At 39.3% G+C, this 19,051-nt stretch overlaps 1 protein-coding gene across 4 annotated transcripts in view; it reads left to right on the top strand.

Annotated features, from left to right (window-relative positions):
- The first annotated feature begins 624 nt into the window (after positions 1-624).
- Positions 625-19,051, top strand: part of kdm5a (lysine demethylase 5A) — a 52,239-nt gene continuing 33,812 nt past the window's right edge. For 2 of the 4 annotated variants that reach the window (XM_062983109.1, XM_062983108.1), the window contains exons 1-10: positions 626-1,372; positions 5,446-5,523; positions 6,154-6,276; positions 7,041-7,211; positions 7,617-7,751; positions 12,040-12,145; positions 13,292-13,380; positions 14,419-14,577; positions 15,661-15,780; positions 17,985-18,143. In XM_062983109.1, the coding sequence (XP_062839179.1) occupies positions 1,196-1,372; positions 5,446-5,523; positions 6,154-6,276; positions 7,041-7,211; positions 7,617-7,751; positions 12,040-12,145; positions 13,292-13,380; positions 14,419-14,577; positions 15,661-15,780; positions 17,985-18,143 (1,317 nt within the window). In that variant the 5' untranslated portion in view covers positions 626-1,195. Of the gene's footprint in view, positions 1,373-5,445; positions 5,524-6,153; positions 6,277-7,040; positions 7,212-7,616; positions 7,752-12,039; positions 12,146-13,291; positions 13,381-14,418; positions 14,578-15,660; positions 15,781-17,984; positions 18,144-19,051 lie in introns of all 4 variants that reach the window. The other 2 variants (XR_010006900.1, XM_062983110.1) reach the window with 2 other exon arrangements.

The following is a 19,051-nucleotide window of genomic DNA, read 5'->3' as shown; positions in this document are numbered from 1 at the left end:
CTTCAGGGTGAGAAGAGCGGGATATAAATGTAGTAAATAAAATAAAATAAATAAACCATGGGGTGGATGATATTCTTGAAGGAACTGGCTTGACCTTGAAGGCGCTGGGGATGGCGACTGCTGACGGGGAGCTCTGGCGTGGGCAGGCCCATGAGGCCACGAAGAGTCGGAAGCGACTGAACGAGTAAACAACAACAGATAGTTTGTAGATGGTGTTTCTTCATCAGCTTCCCTATACGGTTAGTGGTTCCCTTGATGTCTCTGGATCTTTGCCTTTACTCTGGTAGCTTGTCCTTGGCCATGCAGCTCTTCTGATGTTTGTGTGCTGGATCATAACAATTTCGAAAAGCGCTTCTGAGGTAACTTGAGGCGCGGCCCTCAGGTGGGAGGGGGGCGTTGCTGTGGCGACCGGGAGTTTTCCGGAGGGGAGGGGGCAGAGGCGCGAGCGAGAGAGAGAGAAAAACCAGCGCGAGCCAGTGGGCGGAGTCCAGGTGCTTTGTATGGTTAGCGGTGGAGAAAGGGGGAGGGAGGGATGAGCAGGAGGCGGGCTCGCGCAAGGGGAGGGGGCGGGGCCCCGCGAAGGTTCGAAGGGGCGGGGCCGAACCGAACCTATTTCATTTCACAGAGCGAGCAAGAAGAAGAACCTGTGTGTGCACCGGAAGTTCGTTGAGACAGACAGCGAGAGAGAAGTTCTCCCACAGCCGTATCCCTCCGCGCGGCTTCATTGAGGCCTCAGCTCCGATACCGTATCCGATGGTCTGACCCCATTTGCGGAGGAATACATAAGCGAAAGAGGAGCATAAACGAGAGACCATGGATCACCACAGGCTGAGGAGAGAGGCGACCGTCGGGACTACTTCTTTCTTGCGGAAGGATATCATCACTCGCTTCCGCAAGAAAGAAAAGAAGGAGCTTTAACTGGGACACGTCACTTCCGGCCAGGCTAAAGAAGGGGAGAAGAGAGGAAAAAAAAAACACAACAAGCGCTGAGGAGAGAGAGTGGGGCACCAAAACAAACGAGAGGGAGAGGGAAAGAGGGACGTTGGCGGTTGCTGTGGGCAGCCGCGTTTGGGCCGCTTCGCCCTCTCTCGGGGGCCGGGATGCCCCTCTGAGTTCCGCGGCCGCCTCCCTTTCCCTTCCCTCCCTTCTCCTCTCGCCTCCCGCGGGCCGTTCTCTCTTCAGCATCGCCGCCATCATGTCGGGGGACGAGGACGGGCCCGGGGGGTCCCACTACGTGGCCGAGTTCGTGCCTCCGCCCGAGTGCCCCGTCTTCGAGCCCAGCTGGGAGGAGTTCAGCGACCCCCTCGGCTTCATCGGCCGCATCCGGCCCTTGGCGGAGAAGACCGGCATCTGCAAGATCAGGCCGCCCAAGGTACCCAGAAAGAGGAGGAGGGATGGGAACGGAAAGGGACTCGCCTTTCCCTCCCGACAGGAGACCGCTAAGGCCGCCATCTGCCCCTCCATCTGCTCCTGACAGGAGAGGCTTCACTTCTGAAAGATGCCAACTAGGCCATGACAAGGGCTTGGCTTCCCCTCCCGCTTCTCTGCCTCCTTCCCAAGCCTTGAGGCATTGAGTCGTTCCCAGCAATGGCCGCTTCCCTTTACAGAAAGGGCAGCTCTATGATAATCGCATGCACACAGACACAATTGTTTGGGTTTGAATATGTTGTAGCAAAGCAGAACCTTTCCGTGAATCTTTTCATTCAGAGGTACCAAGGTTGTGTTGTCGAAGGCTTTCATGGCCAGAATCACTAGGTTGCTGTGAGTTTTCTGGGCTGTATGGCCATGTTCCAAGAAGCATTCTCTCCTGACGTGTCGCCCACATCAATGGCAGGCATCCTCAGACGTTGTGAGGTATATTGGAAACGATGCAAGGGAGGTTTATATATCAGTGGAATCCACAAGCATGTGGACAATTTCAACAGAAAGGAGGAAAGTAGGAAACCATGAAAATGAACAAAATCTGGCTACCAATATTAAATTTTAAAAACTATAAAATCTGGACAGTAAATAAAGAACAACACTCTGCAAACGGGAATTCCAGACAAGAATCAATCAAGGCCAGCTAACACCTCCCAACAAAGGATTCCCCGGGCAAGAATCAACCAGGCCTTGAAGCTGCAAGGCTTTTCAATGCTAGTCAAGGTGATCAGTTGCAACATTCACACCTGTCTCCAACAGTTAAGAGTTCCTTTCCCCCACTTTGGATCTTCTACAGATATATAAATCACCCTTGCCTAGTTTCCAATACACCTTACAACCTCTGAGGTTGCCTGCCATAGATGTGAGCAAAATGTCAGGAGTGCCTGCTTCTGGAATATGACCATACAGCCCAGAAAACTCAAAGCAACACAATTGTTTGGGTTTGAAGTTGTTGTGGCAAAGCAGACAACAGTGCCACAACATTTTAGCATTCAAAGGTATCAAGGTTGTTTTTGGTGATCAGAGATTTGGAAGGGACCCCAAGGCCCATTCTTCCATGCAGGAAAAATGATGTACATAGGAAGATAGTATATGCAGCAGGCATGTGCAAACTTCATCCATCCAGGTGTTTTGAACTTCCATTCCCACAATTCCTAAAAGCTAGACATGGGCAAACATCACCCCTCTGGATCTTTTGGACTTCAGCTCCCAGGTGTTTTGAAGTCCAAAACACCTGGAGGGCCCAAGTTTGCGCATGCCTGGACCTACGGATATATAAACACACAGTTTGATCCCGCTTTAACTTCCATGGCTTAACACTATGGCATCATGGGGTTTGTAATTTGTTGAGGCCCCAGTCCTGTTTGGCAGAGAAGGCTAAAGATCTTGTAAAACAACGTCTCCCATGGTTCCATAGCACTGAGCAGTGGTAGTTAAAGTGGTGTCAAGCTGCATTAATTTTACAGTGTACAGGCACCCTTTGTTTGCAGCACTAAGACGGCAGTCTTCCTAGAAGCTTATCAAGCTTATATTGAAAGCAAAAAGACAGATACATAAAAGGGGGGCAAAAGGAACAAAGCTTTAAAAAGGAGAAAGAGAAACGGGATGGAGCCCCCAAGTAACACAATGAGGTTACACATCCATGAGGTGTAAGATAGAGTATCTTATGATCAGTATGATAAGATGTCTTAGGGCCCTTCCAGACAGGCCCTGTACCCCAGGATCTGACCCCAGGTTATCTGGCAGAGCAGACTCATATAATCCAATTTAAAGCAGAAAACTTGGGATCAAATCCTGGGATATAGGGCCTGTCTGGAAGGGCCCTTAGTTCTTTTCTTTTGGGAGACAATTTGGGGATTGAACTTCCATGTAGACAGGTTAACTCTTGTTGGTTCAGAAGTCCGTCCTGGCTTTTATGTTTTCATCAGACGATTAGCTCCTGCAAAATATTATCTTTGTTAGCCTATTTAGGACAACATAGCAACAACAATGTATGGCAGGATAGGCAGACGTTAGGTTTGTAGAATCTATTTTGTTTTTTGAAAATAGAGTCAGAGATGACCAAGCAGAACTTTGTACAAAACGAATACTTAAAATTAAATAATTCCAGGCCCAGACACCTATTATAAATATCAGACCTGAATGCAGTTTATAGCAATTTAAGCAAAAATTAACCCAAGCGATCCACACTGAACAGTTCTCAGTGTAATTTATGGTGGGTGGTGATGATGATATTTTGTTTCTGCTACTGTTAATGCTTTCCTGTCTCCCAGAATTCTGCCATAAATTTACCATTAAGTCCTGATCTATCTCCTGTCTACTCTTGGTTTATAGCACAGGGATTTAATAGATAGTGGGTAACAGAACAGTTTTGTTTGTTGCCAATACTGAAGAAATAATTTTCTTCTGCATTGTTTCCTTTTCTGTTTTTTATTACATGACTTCTCTATAAACATCTATCAGAAATATGTGTAGGTAAGGTGTTTTTTTTTTGAAAAATATCTGTTGAACATATTAGAGTTCCTAGTATTACTCTTGAGCAGCCTAGTATTACTTCTTGTATCTAATGGATGGAATCCAATTGCTGCATCCTGTTTTGAATATTGCTTGCTCTCCTTCACCATCCAAGGTCATCAGATCTTTTCTTGCATCTTTGCTGCTTTTTCTTTATGTAAAACTTCATCTACATTTTATGACATTTTATTAAAAGGAAACAGTAGTTGTATATATTCTCTCACCTTTACCCAAGGGATTTGGTTGATGTTCCATTTTTTTTAGCAATGCTTTATCCAAAGATCCTGGAAAATAGAGAAAGCAGTAGCTGTCATTAAGAGTTGGTAGCCTTTTCCTTCTACGTGACTTGTGTGTCTGACAACTTTTTGACAGTGCAGTAGAGGAGTAAAGAAGAATTTACTCTACCTTCCCCTACTTTTAAGTGGCTCTTCTTTCTATACATTTGTAATAGATTTCTAAACTATATCTGTACATAGTTTGGACAGCTAAATTTGTTTAGAAACAAACTTATAACTCTTTCAATTGATACTGAAGAAGATGAACTTCTATGTACTATTACGGCCCAAATGGCCCCCTACTGTGACATCAGTAAAGGAACAGTAAAAAGAGCTGTTATCAAAATCAGTGTGGAAATGTTGTTTTATTTAGGAAAGCCAGTAGAGATTATTATTATAGTGAACTATTTGAAAGAGTCAGTTGTTTAAGTATGATGATAAGGCTTGACTTTTAACAAAATTACATTTCATAACATTTTACCCGTTATCAGTTAAAATTGTACTTTACTTTGTAAGAGTAGATTAGGTTTATACTAAAATACATTTCAAGCACAAAATGATCAAATTTAAAGCAAGAGAGTCAGTGATGTGTAAAAGATTAAAAATACTTTAGGTGGTAGAAATGTAGTTGTGTTCACATATTTGACAGAAGTTGCTGTTAAGTATTGTAGCTATTTTCCATTAGCTCTTTGTTCTTTTGGAATCCATATACAGTATTTGCCTCTTGGTACTTAAATTAGTTGTGACAGAAGTTCTACTACTTTGTTTGACTAACTTTGAGTTTATCGAATATATTTAACAAGGCTGTACTGTAATGTATTTCTTGGTCAAAATCTAAAAAGATTGTACAACATTGTGAAGTCTTCCTGGGAACTGTGTATTCTTCACATGCCTGTGTCTTTCTCACAGGAGTCAACTGAAATGTAAGGGCCTTACTTTTTTTGTTACCAAGTCACATGAGTGAGAATCTAGAGCCTTTGGGTTTTAAACCAAATAGATTGTCATATATGCTAGCATTCTGATTCTTACCAGCTCTAAAATTAATGAATGCAATTCTTTCACTGAAAGCCCATCACTGTTTAATTATAGTCTAAAATATCCTGAAATATCCTGCCACAGAATGGCAGATTTTTGAAAACAAAAACTCCTAGTTTCCAAAATACAGAAACATAATTACCTGTGTAGCATTTTTGAGGGGCCTTAGCTTGAAATTAATTTTCCTTTTTCTTCTTAGGACTGGCAGCCACCTTTTGCATGTGATGTGCAAAATTTTCGTTTTACCCCACGAGTTCAGCGTTTAAATGAATTGGAGGTAAGATTTCTAGCCATTGACATAAATGTATGTGAAACAAAGTATTAGACCCATTCTTTTTTTTCCTAACAAATGTTCTTATTGATTGGCTAAAGTAGTGCAGAGAAAATAGAACTTTTTCATCATTTGCATTGGACTGTTTTGAATAGAATGACTTCCCAGTAGTGCACAAGTATTTTTTAAATACACACCAATACATAGTAAAAAGCTTTCTTGTTTTATACTGGAAATGTCTCATAATTTCTGTTCCTAAAATATCCCTGTTTGTATATTTCTCAGCACAGGAGCACACTCGTTAGCCTCGCCCCCTTTGTCAGGTTGCTGATAGCTCAGAGTGAATGAATGAGGCTGAGGCTTGTAGCTTTTCTTATCAACCAAAGCTATAGATGAGTCAGTGTTAAGACTCTGTATAGCTACACATATATTGTTTGACTTTTAAGCTGTTCAGAAGAACTTTAATATTACTTTGGATTAAACCTGTATTCTCTGGTTCTGAATCGACGTTTCCTGCTGCTTAACTCTTATGGCTTTCAGAATATATGATTGAGCATGTTCCTGTTTTTCTCCCTGAAAGGTCTTCTTCCATATTTAGCTTATATGATTCCATCTGTTGCTTTGTTTTATTAATAGGCAATGACTAGAGTGAAGCTGGACTTCTTAGATCAACTGGCAAAATTTTGGGAACTTCAGGGATCTACACTAAAAATCCCAGTAGTGGAGCGAAAAATACTAGATCTTTATTCACTGAGCAAGGTGAGAAGGGATCTATACTGCTTTAACCACCGAAAGTTGTTAATCAAGTCAGTGTTCCCTGTTTGAATAGGAAGCCCTCTGGAAGGGAAAAATTCTAGGTTTTTCCCCCTTTGGTTTAAACAATGGGCCTTTTTACATGGGAATACACCCCCCCCCACAGGTTACTGTGTTGTTTTTACCTGGACAATTAGGCAACAAAGTTTTGTGGCACAGGTTTTCTGACATCATGCCATTCTGTTTCAGCAGCCCACATTGTTTTGATCTTTAAGGTGATACAAAACATTTCTGGTTTTTCTGCAGCTGACTATTTATAATTACTCTGGGAAAGGGCTATAATTCAAAGGCCTAGGTGACATCCTTGACATCTTTAGATGGGATAGAGAAAAACTTCTATTTGAAATGTTGGAAATCAGCAAGTATATGCAGCACTGAGCTAGTTGAACAAGTGGTATAATTCAGTCAGTGCAGCGTAATTCCTCTCTTTATGATTCAAAATGGATGTGGCAGTTCTGCATGGGATTATTTCGAGTCTAACAGTGGGGATCATGTTGTTGGGTTGCAGCTCTTTTCACAATTCAGTAATGGCTGTCTTGGCTAGGGCTAATAGGACTTGCTGATCCACAAGATGTGGTGTGAATCTGACTTCTATACCAGGCTGTTAGGTGCACAGTCTAATGTTTTATATTGCAAATTAATGCTATATTTTCAGAACCAATTGTACATAGCTTTCTGAAAGATAACATTATGCTTTACTTCTATTTCAGATTGTTGCTAGCAAAGGTGGCTTTGAAGTGGTCTCTAAAGAGAAGAAGTGGTCTAAAGTGGCGAGCCGGCTTGCTTATATGCCAGGAAAGGCAACAGGCTCACTCTTGAAGGCTCACTATGAAAGGATCCTGTATCCGTACGAGCTTTTCCAGTCTGGTGTCAGCCTAATGGTGAGAGGACATTGTTTGCAGGAAATTAATGTGAACAGAATATCAATGTCATGTTCTTTGTATTTCCTCATGGAAGCAATATGCTCATAGCTTGAGCTACATTGTACAGTGGTATGATTGCACCTAGTTACCTTCTCTATTTGCTTGTGATCAACTTTAATAGGATTGGCTTTTTGTTGGAAGAGAACCAATAATAGGATCTTAATTTTTTCCTGGTTTGTTAGCAAGATTTGAGAACCACTTTTACTCAGTTTTCATGGCTACTTCTGAGCTAGATGACATTTGTAATGCAATGTGTCATTGTTGGTAGCCCATCTCCCCCAGTAGTGATGCTCATTTTGAAAACCAGAGTCTGACATCCTGGATCCAACCAACCTGGTGTCCTTCTCTGCTCTGATTCTTTAGGGCATCCAAAAGCCACACTTGGACCTTAAGGAAAAAGTGGAGGTTGAGGATCTCGGCAATGATGCCCAGTCTCCCCCAAAGCAGGGTACAAGAATGAACGTTGTGCTGAAGAGAACCAGACGTGTCAAGTCCAAGGTACCCAGATTACTTGGCCACTGTAGACAGAGTGCCCTTAGTTTTTTGCACCAGTATAGAGACACTGGACATGCAACAGCCTTTGTCTGGCAGTGGGAGCTTCCTCAAGCCCACCAAAAAGAAGCTGCCCTCAAAAAGATTAAAAGTGAGCATTGTAGATGTTTCACAAATTGTGCTGACCTAATGATTTTCCCCCTACCACTCAAATAAGATAAAATAGAAGGAAAGGCTTTTTTGGGCTAGCTTCTGATTTTTATATTGGATTGAGCTGTTACAGCATGGTAACCAAGCCTTTAAGGTGGGACTTACCTTGTTTCAATTTCTGTCAGGATTTAGGAGGAAAACTTTAGCCAAGACACTATCTCTAAACTTCCTCTTCCTTGCCCATTGCGTTATGTGATGTTTCACTGTTCTGCCACATAGGATAGCCATAACTATTAGAATTGTATATAAAGGATAAGCTGTTGTGTATGAAGGAATTCGTCATTTCTAAAAATGATGTGCTTGCAAAAAGGGTTTTAAAAGCAATGTCTGGTTCTTTTGTTTATATTTCATAGCCTTTCTCTTAAAATAATTTTTTTTCATGTGAATTAACAGAATTCTGTTCAGAACCAAGAACTATCTGAACCCTGTAAAGCCCAGCTTCCTTCCTTAGGGACATCTAAGTGATTATTGTAGATAGCATTTACAGTCTTTTTCTTTTCCCATAGTTGTTAAATGTTGTGTGTTAAATGAAGTCTGTTAAAGCAATATGCTCAGTCTAAACCACAGCCATAAGAGATAACAAGTCCCTTTGTTGTTGTTGCTAATTTTAATAATATGGATAGCGGAATAAACTATTGAACAAAGTTCTTATCTAAATTTAGGAAACTTTGGTGAAGGTTTTATCTGAAAATTTCTATTACTTGTTACATGGCAGCTCGCTCAGGCAATCTCTCACTAGAAATCCTTGCATTTGCTGGTGCTTGGCGAATTGCCCAGAGATGAGAATGGAGAGGATTGTGCCATTGCAAGCAGAAATCTTCTATAGATCATGCTCTGAGAATTGAAGTTATAGATGTAAATGCTTCATTAATTTTAAAATTCTGTTCAGAAGACATACACATTTCAATATCATTTCTGTTTCTTTAAATCTCCCCAACCCACTTTTTTTTAGTATTTTTGCTGTCAGATTTTCTACATTAATACTGTATTTAAAAGTTGAATCAAAATATTTTTATTGTTTCCTGGACACTTTAGAGAAATTGAGTGTGAAATTTTGAAAAACAGAAAATAAAGAAAAGGGTTTTTAGTTTAAGTGGTAATATTTTATTTTATTTTAAGGAAGAACCTCCTAGCTGGCTTCATTTTGTAAACCATCTATTATATCAGAATTGGATGTAATGATAGGTTGTCCAATAATGAGAACTGGATTGTTGTTCAAAATTAAATAAAGCATGAACGATCCTCAGTATATTAAAATAATGGTGAACATTCATTTCCCTGTTAAAATAAAATACTTTAAATGTTAAAATATTGATATTTTTGTTCCAAAAGTCCTACTAAAGAAAAAATAAGTATGTGTTTTGGTTTGTATTTCTCCCCTTGTCCTCAAGAAGGCTTAAACTCCTTTCAGTCTTTGGTCTGTTTATCTGCTAAATCAATTCTCATGGTTCATTTTGTTTTGATGGTGTTTTTGGAATTGGATATGTAAAGTAACTAGATAATTCCCAGTGGAAAGCTTTCTGGAATAGAGAGGTTTTTCCCCAGACTCTTATTTATGCTTCCTTCCAGGCCCAAGGTAAAAGTATTCTTGTTTCTTTTCAACTTTCTTCCTTTGGATATAATGGGGTCTATATTGAATATATTTCTCTTGAGACATACGTTATATGAACAGTGTCCATAAGAAATATTTTAGAATTTACTACTTAAACATGACTTAGGACAATTTTGGTGCCTTAGATTTCATAAAATCATAGGGTTGGAAAAGACCTCGCGGGCCATCCAGTCCCAACTCCCTGCCAAGAAGCAGGAAAATTGCATTCAAAGCACCTCTACAGATGGCCATCCAGCCTCTTTCAAAAACAATCTTATTTCTATACGATTGTTTCTGAAAAATCTGTAAATTACTTGACATTTGAATGTTTTCTGAAGGACATGAAGTGGTTTAATCTGAATTTCTGTTTGTAGAATTTTATACTGTTTTTACATAAAAATAAACAACCAGTTCAAACAAAATCCTGTTCAGAAAGCAACTATGAAACCACTAGAATGAAACCTCAGGATGCTCTCAGCAGCCTTTACAATGTATTTTCACCTTGAACTTGTGTACTTACATTTCCTATCAAAGTAAATCTGGGCAGTGATGTTTCTAATTTGGCAAAACCAATTTGAATGGAAAATGCTATGGTAGGAGGCCATATCTCAGTTGTAGAGCTTCTGGTTTGGGTGCAGAAAGCCCTAGGATGGTTGAAGCATAGCTGTTGATAGGAGAGTTATATCTCCTAACATTAACTAACATCTTGGAGAGCCGCTTTTTAGTCAGTACAGACAGTACTGGGCTGGATGGGCAACTATTCTGATGTAGAGTAAAATATGTTCCAGTCTTCTTGTATATAACTGATATATGACTCTATTCATTTTCATGAGTAAATTAGTACTTCATTCATTTAAATAGAAGAGACACAGATATTAAACCTTGCTTGAAGGCAGAGACAGGTTCCTTGCTTTGGAAAGTACCATAAATAGTTTTGCAGGGAATAAAAGGTCATTTGTACCCCCCCCCCCCCAAAAAAAAACAAACAAACAAAAACACCCAAACTTTGCTGTTTTGAAGTCAGTCGTGCAGAATACTGTAACAACATACAATAATAACAGTAATTGAGACCTGGCTTTAGGATTATATACAGCGTGGTTCTGCCTCCACTTAGTTGTGGTTAAGGAAGAAAGAAAGCTAGCTTTAGCTAAAGCATGCTTTCATCTTCTATATTTTAAATATGTATTACACTGTTTTAACATTGTTTTTCTAACAAAAGTATTTAATTACTTTACATTTTTTATATAATATGATTTTGGCTGTGTTTTGTTTCAGTTTGTTATAAGTTTCCTTTGATACTGTGTCAGGAGAAGGATGGAATATAAATAAAATGTAATAAATAATATTGGCATTCCCTTTTAACTTCTGACCAACTTCCAGGGTCCTTGTTAACAAAATACATAACTTGGTAAAGGAATTCTGTTGAACAGGAGTCATCCTAGTTTTAACTGCATTTTGTTTTTCTACCTGTCTCTTAATGTTGCTGAAGCAAGAAAGACTTCAGAGAGTATAGCCATGAGAAGTATGTCTGAACAATCTTTTACAAAGGCTATTTATAGTAAGAAGACAGTAGCTGTTTAGGCTGACTTTTTCATGTTGCTCCTTCTGCTAGCAGAAATGAGTCCCAGAATTATAGAATTAATATGGACCTTGAGAGCCATGTAGTCCAACCCTTGTCATTGAAAGAATTGCTAACAAACCAAACATACTACAGCAAAAATAAGTCTGGCTCTGGGACTGGGCCAGGACTTGGCCTAAAGAAATTCGTAAATATAAATGAAGAACACACCCAAATTTTCAGTTTTGCCGTGTCAAGAGAATAACAAATCAGGAGTCCTGGTTAGAATACTAAATTTCTTCCAGGTTAACTCATGTTTTGTTTAGCCATTTACACTGTTGGGAGGAGCCAAGTGGAGCAATCAGGTAGGATATACCAGAGCACTGAGTGATAAACAAGGACTTTCTGGAATTCTGGCTTACCATATTTGTGCCAATGCAGTCATTAGTTAGATGTTATGTGACATGAAAAATGCTAACACAATCTTATGTATTTGAATTTCCCTTCTTATTTGTCTCCTTCCAGTGACCCAGAAACGAAGTGACTACTTTATGTAACATTAAGAATATGCATTTTTCTCTTTGCTTTCTGTATAGTCTCTTGATGTTCTTTGTGTAGTCTTAATTCCAGGACTTTATTTTAAAATGCATTAGCAGATAATACCTTTTGGTAAAAACTGAGTAGGAAACATGTAGTAATTTCTACAGTATGATTCCTACTGTTGACATTTTGAATATGTTTTTAGGGAAAGTAAATTGTATTGCTTGTTAGAAATTTGTTAAAAATGATGGTGGAAATAAGTTGCATGTTCTTCTGAAATAGCTGATCTAGGCAATGACTGAAAATTCTGTGGAGCATGACTGATGAGGTTCCTAACTTTGTGACTTTGCTAGTTACCTTATGCTAATAGTAAATTCATATTATCTTGCTTTTAGGCAGAGGCAGGAGAGATGAGTAGAAACACTGAACTAAAGAAGCTCCAGATCTTTGGAGCAGGACCAAAGATGATGGGATTGGCATTGGGAGCAAAGGAAAAAGAAGGTAATCAGCAGTTTCAGGGGCGCTATGATTCAGATAGAGTGAGGCATATTAACTTCTGTGATGCAGAGCTTTGACTGGTTGTTCACACAACCCTTTAGCATCTGGTGCAGCGTTTTAAGTTGGGACATTTCTGAGCTTGATCAACCAGTTGGCTACATACTTCACAGAGTGTTTGATAAATAAAGTTGTGCGTATCTAATTAATTGGCTTCTTGAAGCCAACAAAAATATAAATGACTTCCAATAACCTCTTGGAATTTTGTTTTAACTTTTAATGTTTTAATGGATTTTAACTATGAAGTTTTTAATACTGTTTATATTTAATTTTGTTTTAATGTTTGCATATTTGTATATTTTAAATTGTATGCTAATACTTTCATGTTAAGCTGTTTTGAGTCTCCTTCAGGAGAGATAACGTGGGGTATAAATAAATATAATAACAACAGCAACAACAACAACAATAATGGGAACTTGATGGCTATTTCATAGTAATTCATAGTAATAGATTTGTACTGAAAAGTATTTTGATAGAAGTGCTTGTTATAAGGATACCTTTGATACATTGCTTGTGTGCTTAGTGATTGTGCAGCCAAAAATATTCTACAGTTACATTCCAGGGCTAAGTTTATCCCATCTTCCTCTATAATAGAGTTTAAGGATATATTTGTTTTCATGTGCTAAAATATGCATTTTTCATGTGCCATCCTGAAGTTTTAAAATGTGAATTTTGAACTGGAAAACTGGGATTGGCTATGTTGTAGGTGTAAAAACTAAGGGCAAAAATTGAAAGCCTTAAAGCAAGGAAAGATTTAATACTCTCATTGAAACTTTTTGGTTTCCATTCCATTCCCTAGATAATGCTCACTGGCTTCTACTGTATGGGTGTTGTCATCAGAAATTCTGAGTATCTTTAAAATACAAAGTTTTGGATTGCTAGAATATTTTAAATGTACCATATAACATAGAAGGATTATTCAGTGATTGGTGTACCATGGCAGCCATGCAAATTAGGACTTCCCTGGCCCTCATTTAGTACATTCAACATACTTGAGTTAATCTGGTTACTGCTAACTTGAGGATACCTTGCTGTCTATCAAGGATGCCTTACAGTCTTTGAAATATAATCATTACAATGTTTTCTTTCCAGATGAAGTACCTCGAAGACGCAAAGGTACCCGATCAGAAGCTTTCAGCATGCAAATGAGGCAGCGAAAGGGGGCACTTTCTGTCAACTTCGTAAGTTTGCATTAGATCGTGTAATTTTCTAGTTTCCTATTAGGAAATGAAGGAAATAAAACATCTACATTTTTCTGAAACTGCTGGAAGACAAGAAAATTAGTTAGTTATACTGGTGCCATGGTTAGAGAGCAATTTTTAATTCGGCCCTCACTGACTCCACGGTGAGGGCTCTCCTGCTCTACAGCATCTTTGAAACAAGTTACTCAGACTTGGCTTTATTTTCAAGCAAAACTGCTTACAGTTGGTTACACAATAGCTTTTAGTCATTTCTTATTGTATCAGGGAAGAAGCTTGTGTGAAATTAATGATCAAAACAACCTCCTTCTAATTTTGTTTTCAGAAAATGAGAAATTTGGATCAATTAATTAGTTAATTATGAAGTGTCAATAACATATGCTAATTAGAATTAAGTAGATGTTATCTCTGAATTTTGAATTACTGTGTGGAACACAAGTTAGGGTTATATTCCTAGTTTTATGTTAGAAATTACAACTATCAGCTTTTGAGATAGTGGTCTTGTGCAGTTAGTCTTTAATAGTGCTTAAACAGCTGCCATCAACTTCCATGTCTACAGAGAGCCAAATGAAAAAGTAGGCAGTGCCCAACTATGCACATATTTATTCAGTAGTAAGTTCCAGCATTTTCAGTAGAACTTAGTTCTAGGCCAGTATGTATAAGACTACAATCCTTAAGATTTTGTGCTGAAATAATGTTTGTATATTTCCTCACACACTTGAGTGCATTCGGCACAATACATGATTCTTGAATCCTTAAAGATTTCTCATTCTGATTTACATGAATGATACTTGATTTGCTTCTCATTTCTGTGACTGAATTCAATAACTATTGTCTTTGGTATGTGTTCTTAGGCCATAGACGTATATTCATTCCTGTTCAGAAAAGAGAATGAAGATTTATCTAGAACTGCTTTATAGAAGGAGTAGAGATAAATAAAGTTTCCAAATAGTTCGGTCTGGTAATTCCCATCTTATGCTTAAATATCATAACACTACAGTAGGTTGTCTTTTTTTACAGGTCGACCTGTATGTATGCTTGTTTTGTGGACGGGGAAACAACGAGGACAAATTGTTACTGTGTGATGGATGTGATGATAGCTACCACACCTTTTGCTTAATACCTCCTTTGCCTGATGTTCCGAAAGGTGACTGGAGGTGCCCCAAATGCGTTGCTGAGGTACAAGCTTTATATGTGTTTTTTTGGGGGGGTGGGGTAGAGACATATCTGAAGTATTGGGTGAGAGATTCCATTTTTGAGGATCTTGTTTGCTCTGTTTGCTTGTTCTAAGGCACAGCAAAACAAGTTTCTAATAGAGGCTTACCTGTGCCAAGCTTGGCAAAAAGGATTGCTGGGAAAGCTCAGAATCTGCTCCCACAAGATGTTGTTCCAGAAATGTATGTCAGTTCTAGTGTCATAAATTGGACAATCTTGTCTTTTTTAGACTTATAATGTGTTGTAGCAGGTGCAGGCACTCAGCATTTTGGAAAGCTTTTTTTTAAATTTCGTGTCAAAAGCATTGCATAATAAATAAGTTTAAAAGTGATAAAATAAAGGAATCACAAACAGCTAAATAGTTTTAGACCAAAAGTGGGCAACAGCAATCGCATTGTCCGTAGCTTTAAACAACTACTCGTCCGTGCATGAGGCAGGGCATTGTGGGCAAGCATACATATGAGGAGTTGTTTGTTCTGCTCCACAGTCACACAAGGTGGAGGATTCCTCCAGGTAGTGCCATCTTGCCAGGTTGTCTTTTGATCTGCCCACTCCGCTTCTGAGTCTGTTCAGGGACTTCCAAGTTGCCCATTCTTGGTTTGCCCCTGGAGTCAGACCCTCATGGGGGGCCATCCAGTTGGGATTGCCTGGTTTAGCTGCCCAGAGGGACACCCTTGCTGTTGCTGGGGGAATATCAAGAGGAGTGGTGGTTCTCATGAAGCTCCTCCTTGACTTGAGGAGGCTGATAGTCATGCAGTGGGTGGCTTTCACAATGTTCGACCTTATTTCTCTCACTGTTAGCAGCAACTTCCCTTCGCACATCGGGGGGGGGGGGGATGCCGGCTAGCTTATAGAGTTTATCAACAGGTGTAGGTTTAAGCTGGTCCACCTGCAAACTCTTTAACTTACTTCATTTAACCATTTAGTTGCTCTGTATGGAGAAATGACGCTTACTTATATTTGATCAGACAAAATGACATCTCTCAAACCAGGGTAATGTCATTGTCTTCCTCAGTCATGATGATAGTTATCTTTTCTTATTCTTAGGAGTGTAATAAACCACGTGAAGCCTTCGGATTTGAACAGGCTGTTCGGGAGTACACTCTGCAGAGCTTTGGTGAGATGGCAGATAACTTCAAATCTGATTATTTCAACATGCCAGTCCATGTAAGTATGGTATTGTTTATATATGTGTGTGTGTGAATGTGTGCACCCCCACTAGTTCCACTTGTTCAGAGTGGAACAAGTGTGTGGTGTGACTTTCTGCCTCATCACACTTGAGCATTTATCCACTTTAATCCACTTTCAATGGTGTGACTACCTCCTGCAGAATTCTGGGTTTTGTAGTTTAAAGAGGCCCAGGGCTTCCCTGGATGAGCGGTTTATAGGCTCCTCTCTAATCTACAAACCCCAGAATTCTGCAGTGACTATCTCCTACAGAATTCTGGAGTTTGTAGTTTAGGGAGGGGGCTTTAAACTGCTCATCCAAAGAAGCCCTGGCCCTCCCTAAACTATAAACCCCAGAATTCTGCAGGAGGTAGTCACAGCATTTAAAGTGGATTAAAGTGGATAAATGCTCAACTGTGATGTGGCCCCTAAAACTAATGCAGCCAAAGTGTTCTCGATAGGAGTCTGAACTTCTGTAGCTTGGTCGTTTTCATGAACTGTTTGAATGCAGAGAAGGAGAGATGGTCCTATTAATGTACCTTGGCCATGTACTTAAAATCTCATTCTCCCATTATTGTTCATTACGCAATCCCTTCTTTCCTAATCTCTGTACAAGTGAACACAATTCTAAGTTCTATATGAATACATCAAAACCAGAAGTTTATTAGTGATGGGAAACTTTTTTCTTTTTGATGTACTGTTGCAGAATTTAGAATTGTGTTCACTTTTACAGAGAGTAGGAAAGGAGGATTAGGCCATGAACAATAATGGAGAAAACATATCCAGGAACCATTGGTACATGCCAAGGGAGACTAACAGGACTATCCTGCCCTGCTTTACACTCATAGGGAATTAAAAATATATTTTTTGAAATGAATGCAGCAAACAGAAATAGTTTTGGCCAATTTATTTCATAGTCAAATAGGCCTTTATTCCGACAGCATTAGAAGGTGGGTTTTCACTTTATCTGTAAGACATTTTTAAGGCATTAGGTAAGAATTCCATTGCATGGTTGGCTGCTTACTAGTCCACAGATCCATCTACTCTCGAATTGCCTACTCTGACAATTCTCTACTATAGTGCTTTTCCTTTTTAGGACTAAGGCAGAGGTCTTTCTCAGTCCTGTTGCTTAACATTTCCTGGTGATAGACAGAGACTGAAATTTGGGACCTTTTATGTCTAAATAAGTTTTCTGCTGCTGAGCAACATCCTCTCTTTTACTCTTCTCCAGTGCTGATTGCTTTTTTCACTGTTTTGGATCTGGTTAGTAGAGAAATTGCACTTCATAAAATCTTGAGGTTTTTCCACCTTTGCAAAAATCTCTAAGGTGATAGTTGCTCCCAACCCCGCTAATGACTGCCTTACTATCTGCTTCTGGTGACTTTGATGGACCTCTGAATTTAAGATAAGTGCATTAAATCTCTGTGCTATCCCAATTATTCTAGAGCAGACCTGCACAACCCGTGGCTCTCCAGGTGTTTGGGACTCCCAACTCCTAGAAGCCCTAGCAAGCTTGCCAGGAATTTTGGAAGCTGAAGTCCAAAACATCTGGAGAGCTACAGGTTCTGCAGGCACCATATCCAGCTGATATTGGAAACTAAGCAGGGTTAGCTTTGGTTAATACTTTCATGGGAGACTCCCAAAACACACCATCAGAGGATTTTTCCCCTCTGCAGGTACCTTGAAAGCACATATACACATTGTTCTTCTCATTGCAGCAGACATTTTGGCATGGTAGTGGATCAGTCCCTTAAATAGATGTACAACAGTTAAAGGTGTAGCATCTTTCTAAGTGCCACTGCCATATAAGATTGCTTATGTGATTGCTTGTTTTCACCTACACATATCTGCACTTCTTCACACAAAGCAAGTCGTGTGTCAGGGAAAAAGGGAATATTCATATGTGACTTCCACTTTCTCATATATGAATTATGTAGGATCAGAAAAACAGTATCATTTTACAGTCTTTCTCCACTTTACACCATGCATATAAAGTGGGTTTTTAAATTATTACCTTTTGAGAGAAATTTTCAAAACGTTTTATCATGGCTGTTTTCCGCAAGTATATTACTGCATTTTAAAATAAATGACTTAAATGAGGAAGTGCTTACCACCTGTGAGATTATAAACATTGGTTTAAAAATGTTGTATAGTATCTTTCAAAGCTGAAATCTTTTTTCATACTGTTACCTTTTTACTTTTAGATGGTTCCCACTGAATTGGTGGAGAAGGAGTTTTGGCGGTTGGTGAGCAGCATTGAGGAGGATGTAATTGTGGAGTATGGAGCTGACATTTCATCCAAAGACTTTGGAAGTGGTTTCCCAATAAAGGATGGCAGGCGAAAAATAATGCCGGAAGAGGAGGTGTGGCTTAGAGACTTCTCCTGCTTTTTGTTTTACATGTTAGAGTGCTCATTCTAACTGTGTTTATGATGTTTGGAATATTTTGGTATTGATAGAGGTAGCAGCTTTTACAAATGGTTCACCTATCAACTGGCTATAATCATGCCTATCCTCTGAAATGGTGTGACAAATTCCAAGGCCCTCAACTGACACATTAGCACAAATGCAACTCTCCAGGGTGTATATGTCTTAGCTACCATCATACTAATTACACTTCATCTGATGACCTAATAGAGTGTAATACAGGGATGGTAATGAGTAGAGTTCATGGTGTCTGCATGTCTGCTGACCAGCATTATCATGTCGATGATACTAATACTCATATTAAGGAGGTTGAGACATAATGAACATGGTGGCACAAGCCAGAACACATCTATAGGATGGTAGTTCTGCTTAGGACCCCAACCTGCCTTTCATCTAGTAAGTGGTAAGTTGTGAACTGTATGCATGCATGATACTGGCAGTGTTTCTGTTAGGTTTAGTGTATCTTAGTCCCCAAACCTAGAGCTGGGCATCATTGTAATAGTTTAGGACCCAACTGCATCTTTCATTGTCATTTGTTAAGAGTGCCATGGTGGCTTTGGAAAGGAGATTAGTTAAATTAGTTATTTTTTTCATGAAATTCTTTAGGATGATTTTTGTTCTTTCACCCTCTTTTCTGGGTGATATAGCAGTAAAAGCAATGAGAGAGAAGTGGTGGGAAATCACTGGCAAGATAATTGTTCAACACTTTCCGTCATCAACTGAAAGACATTTTGTAATGAAAAAGGATATTTTGTTATATATGCTTGTAGTGTAACATGTACTTTGCATGTGAAATATATCCTGGCATTATATTTGATCTAGCTAGAAGATTGACTTCCAAGTGA

This window comes from Anolis carolinensis, chromosome 5, assembly GCF_035594765.1.
Source record: "Anolis carolinensis isolate JA03-04 chromosome 5, rAnoCar3.1.pri, whole genome shotgun sequence".
Classification (NCBI taxonomy): Eukaryota; Metazoa; Chordata; class Lepidosauria; order Squamata; family Dactyloidae; genus Anolis; species Anolis carolinensis.
This window is presented reverse-complemented; position numbering and strand designations above follow the sequence as displayed.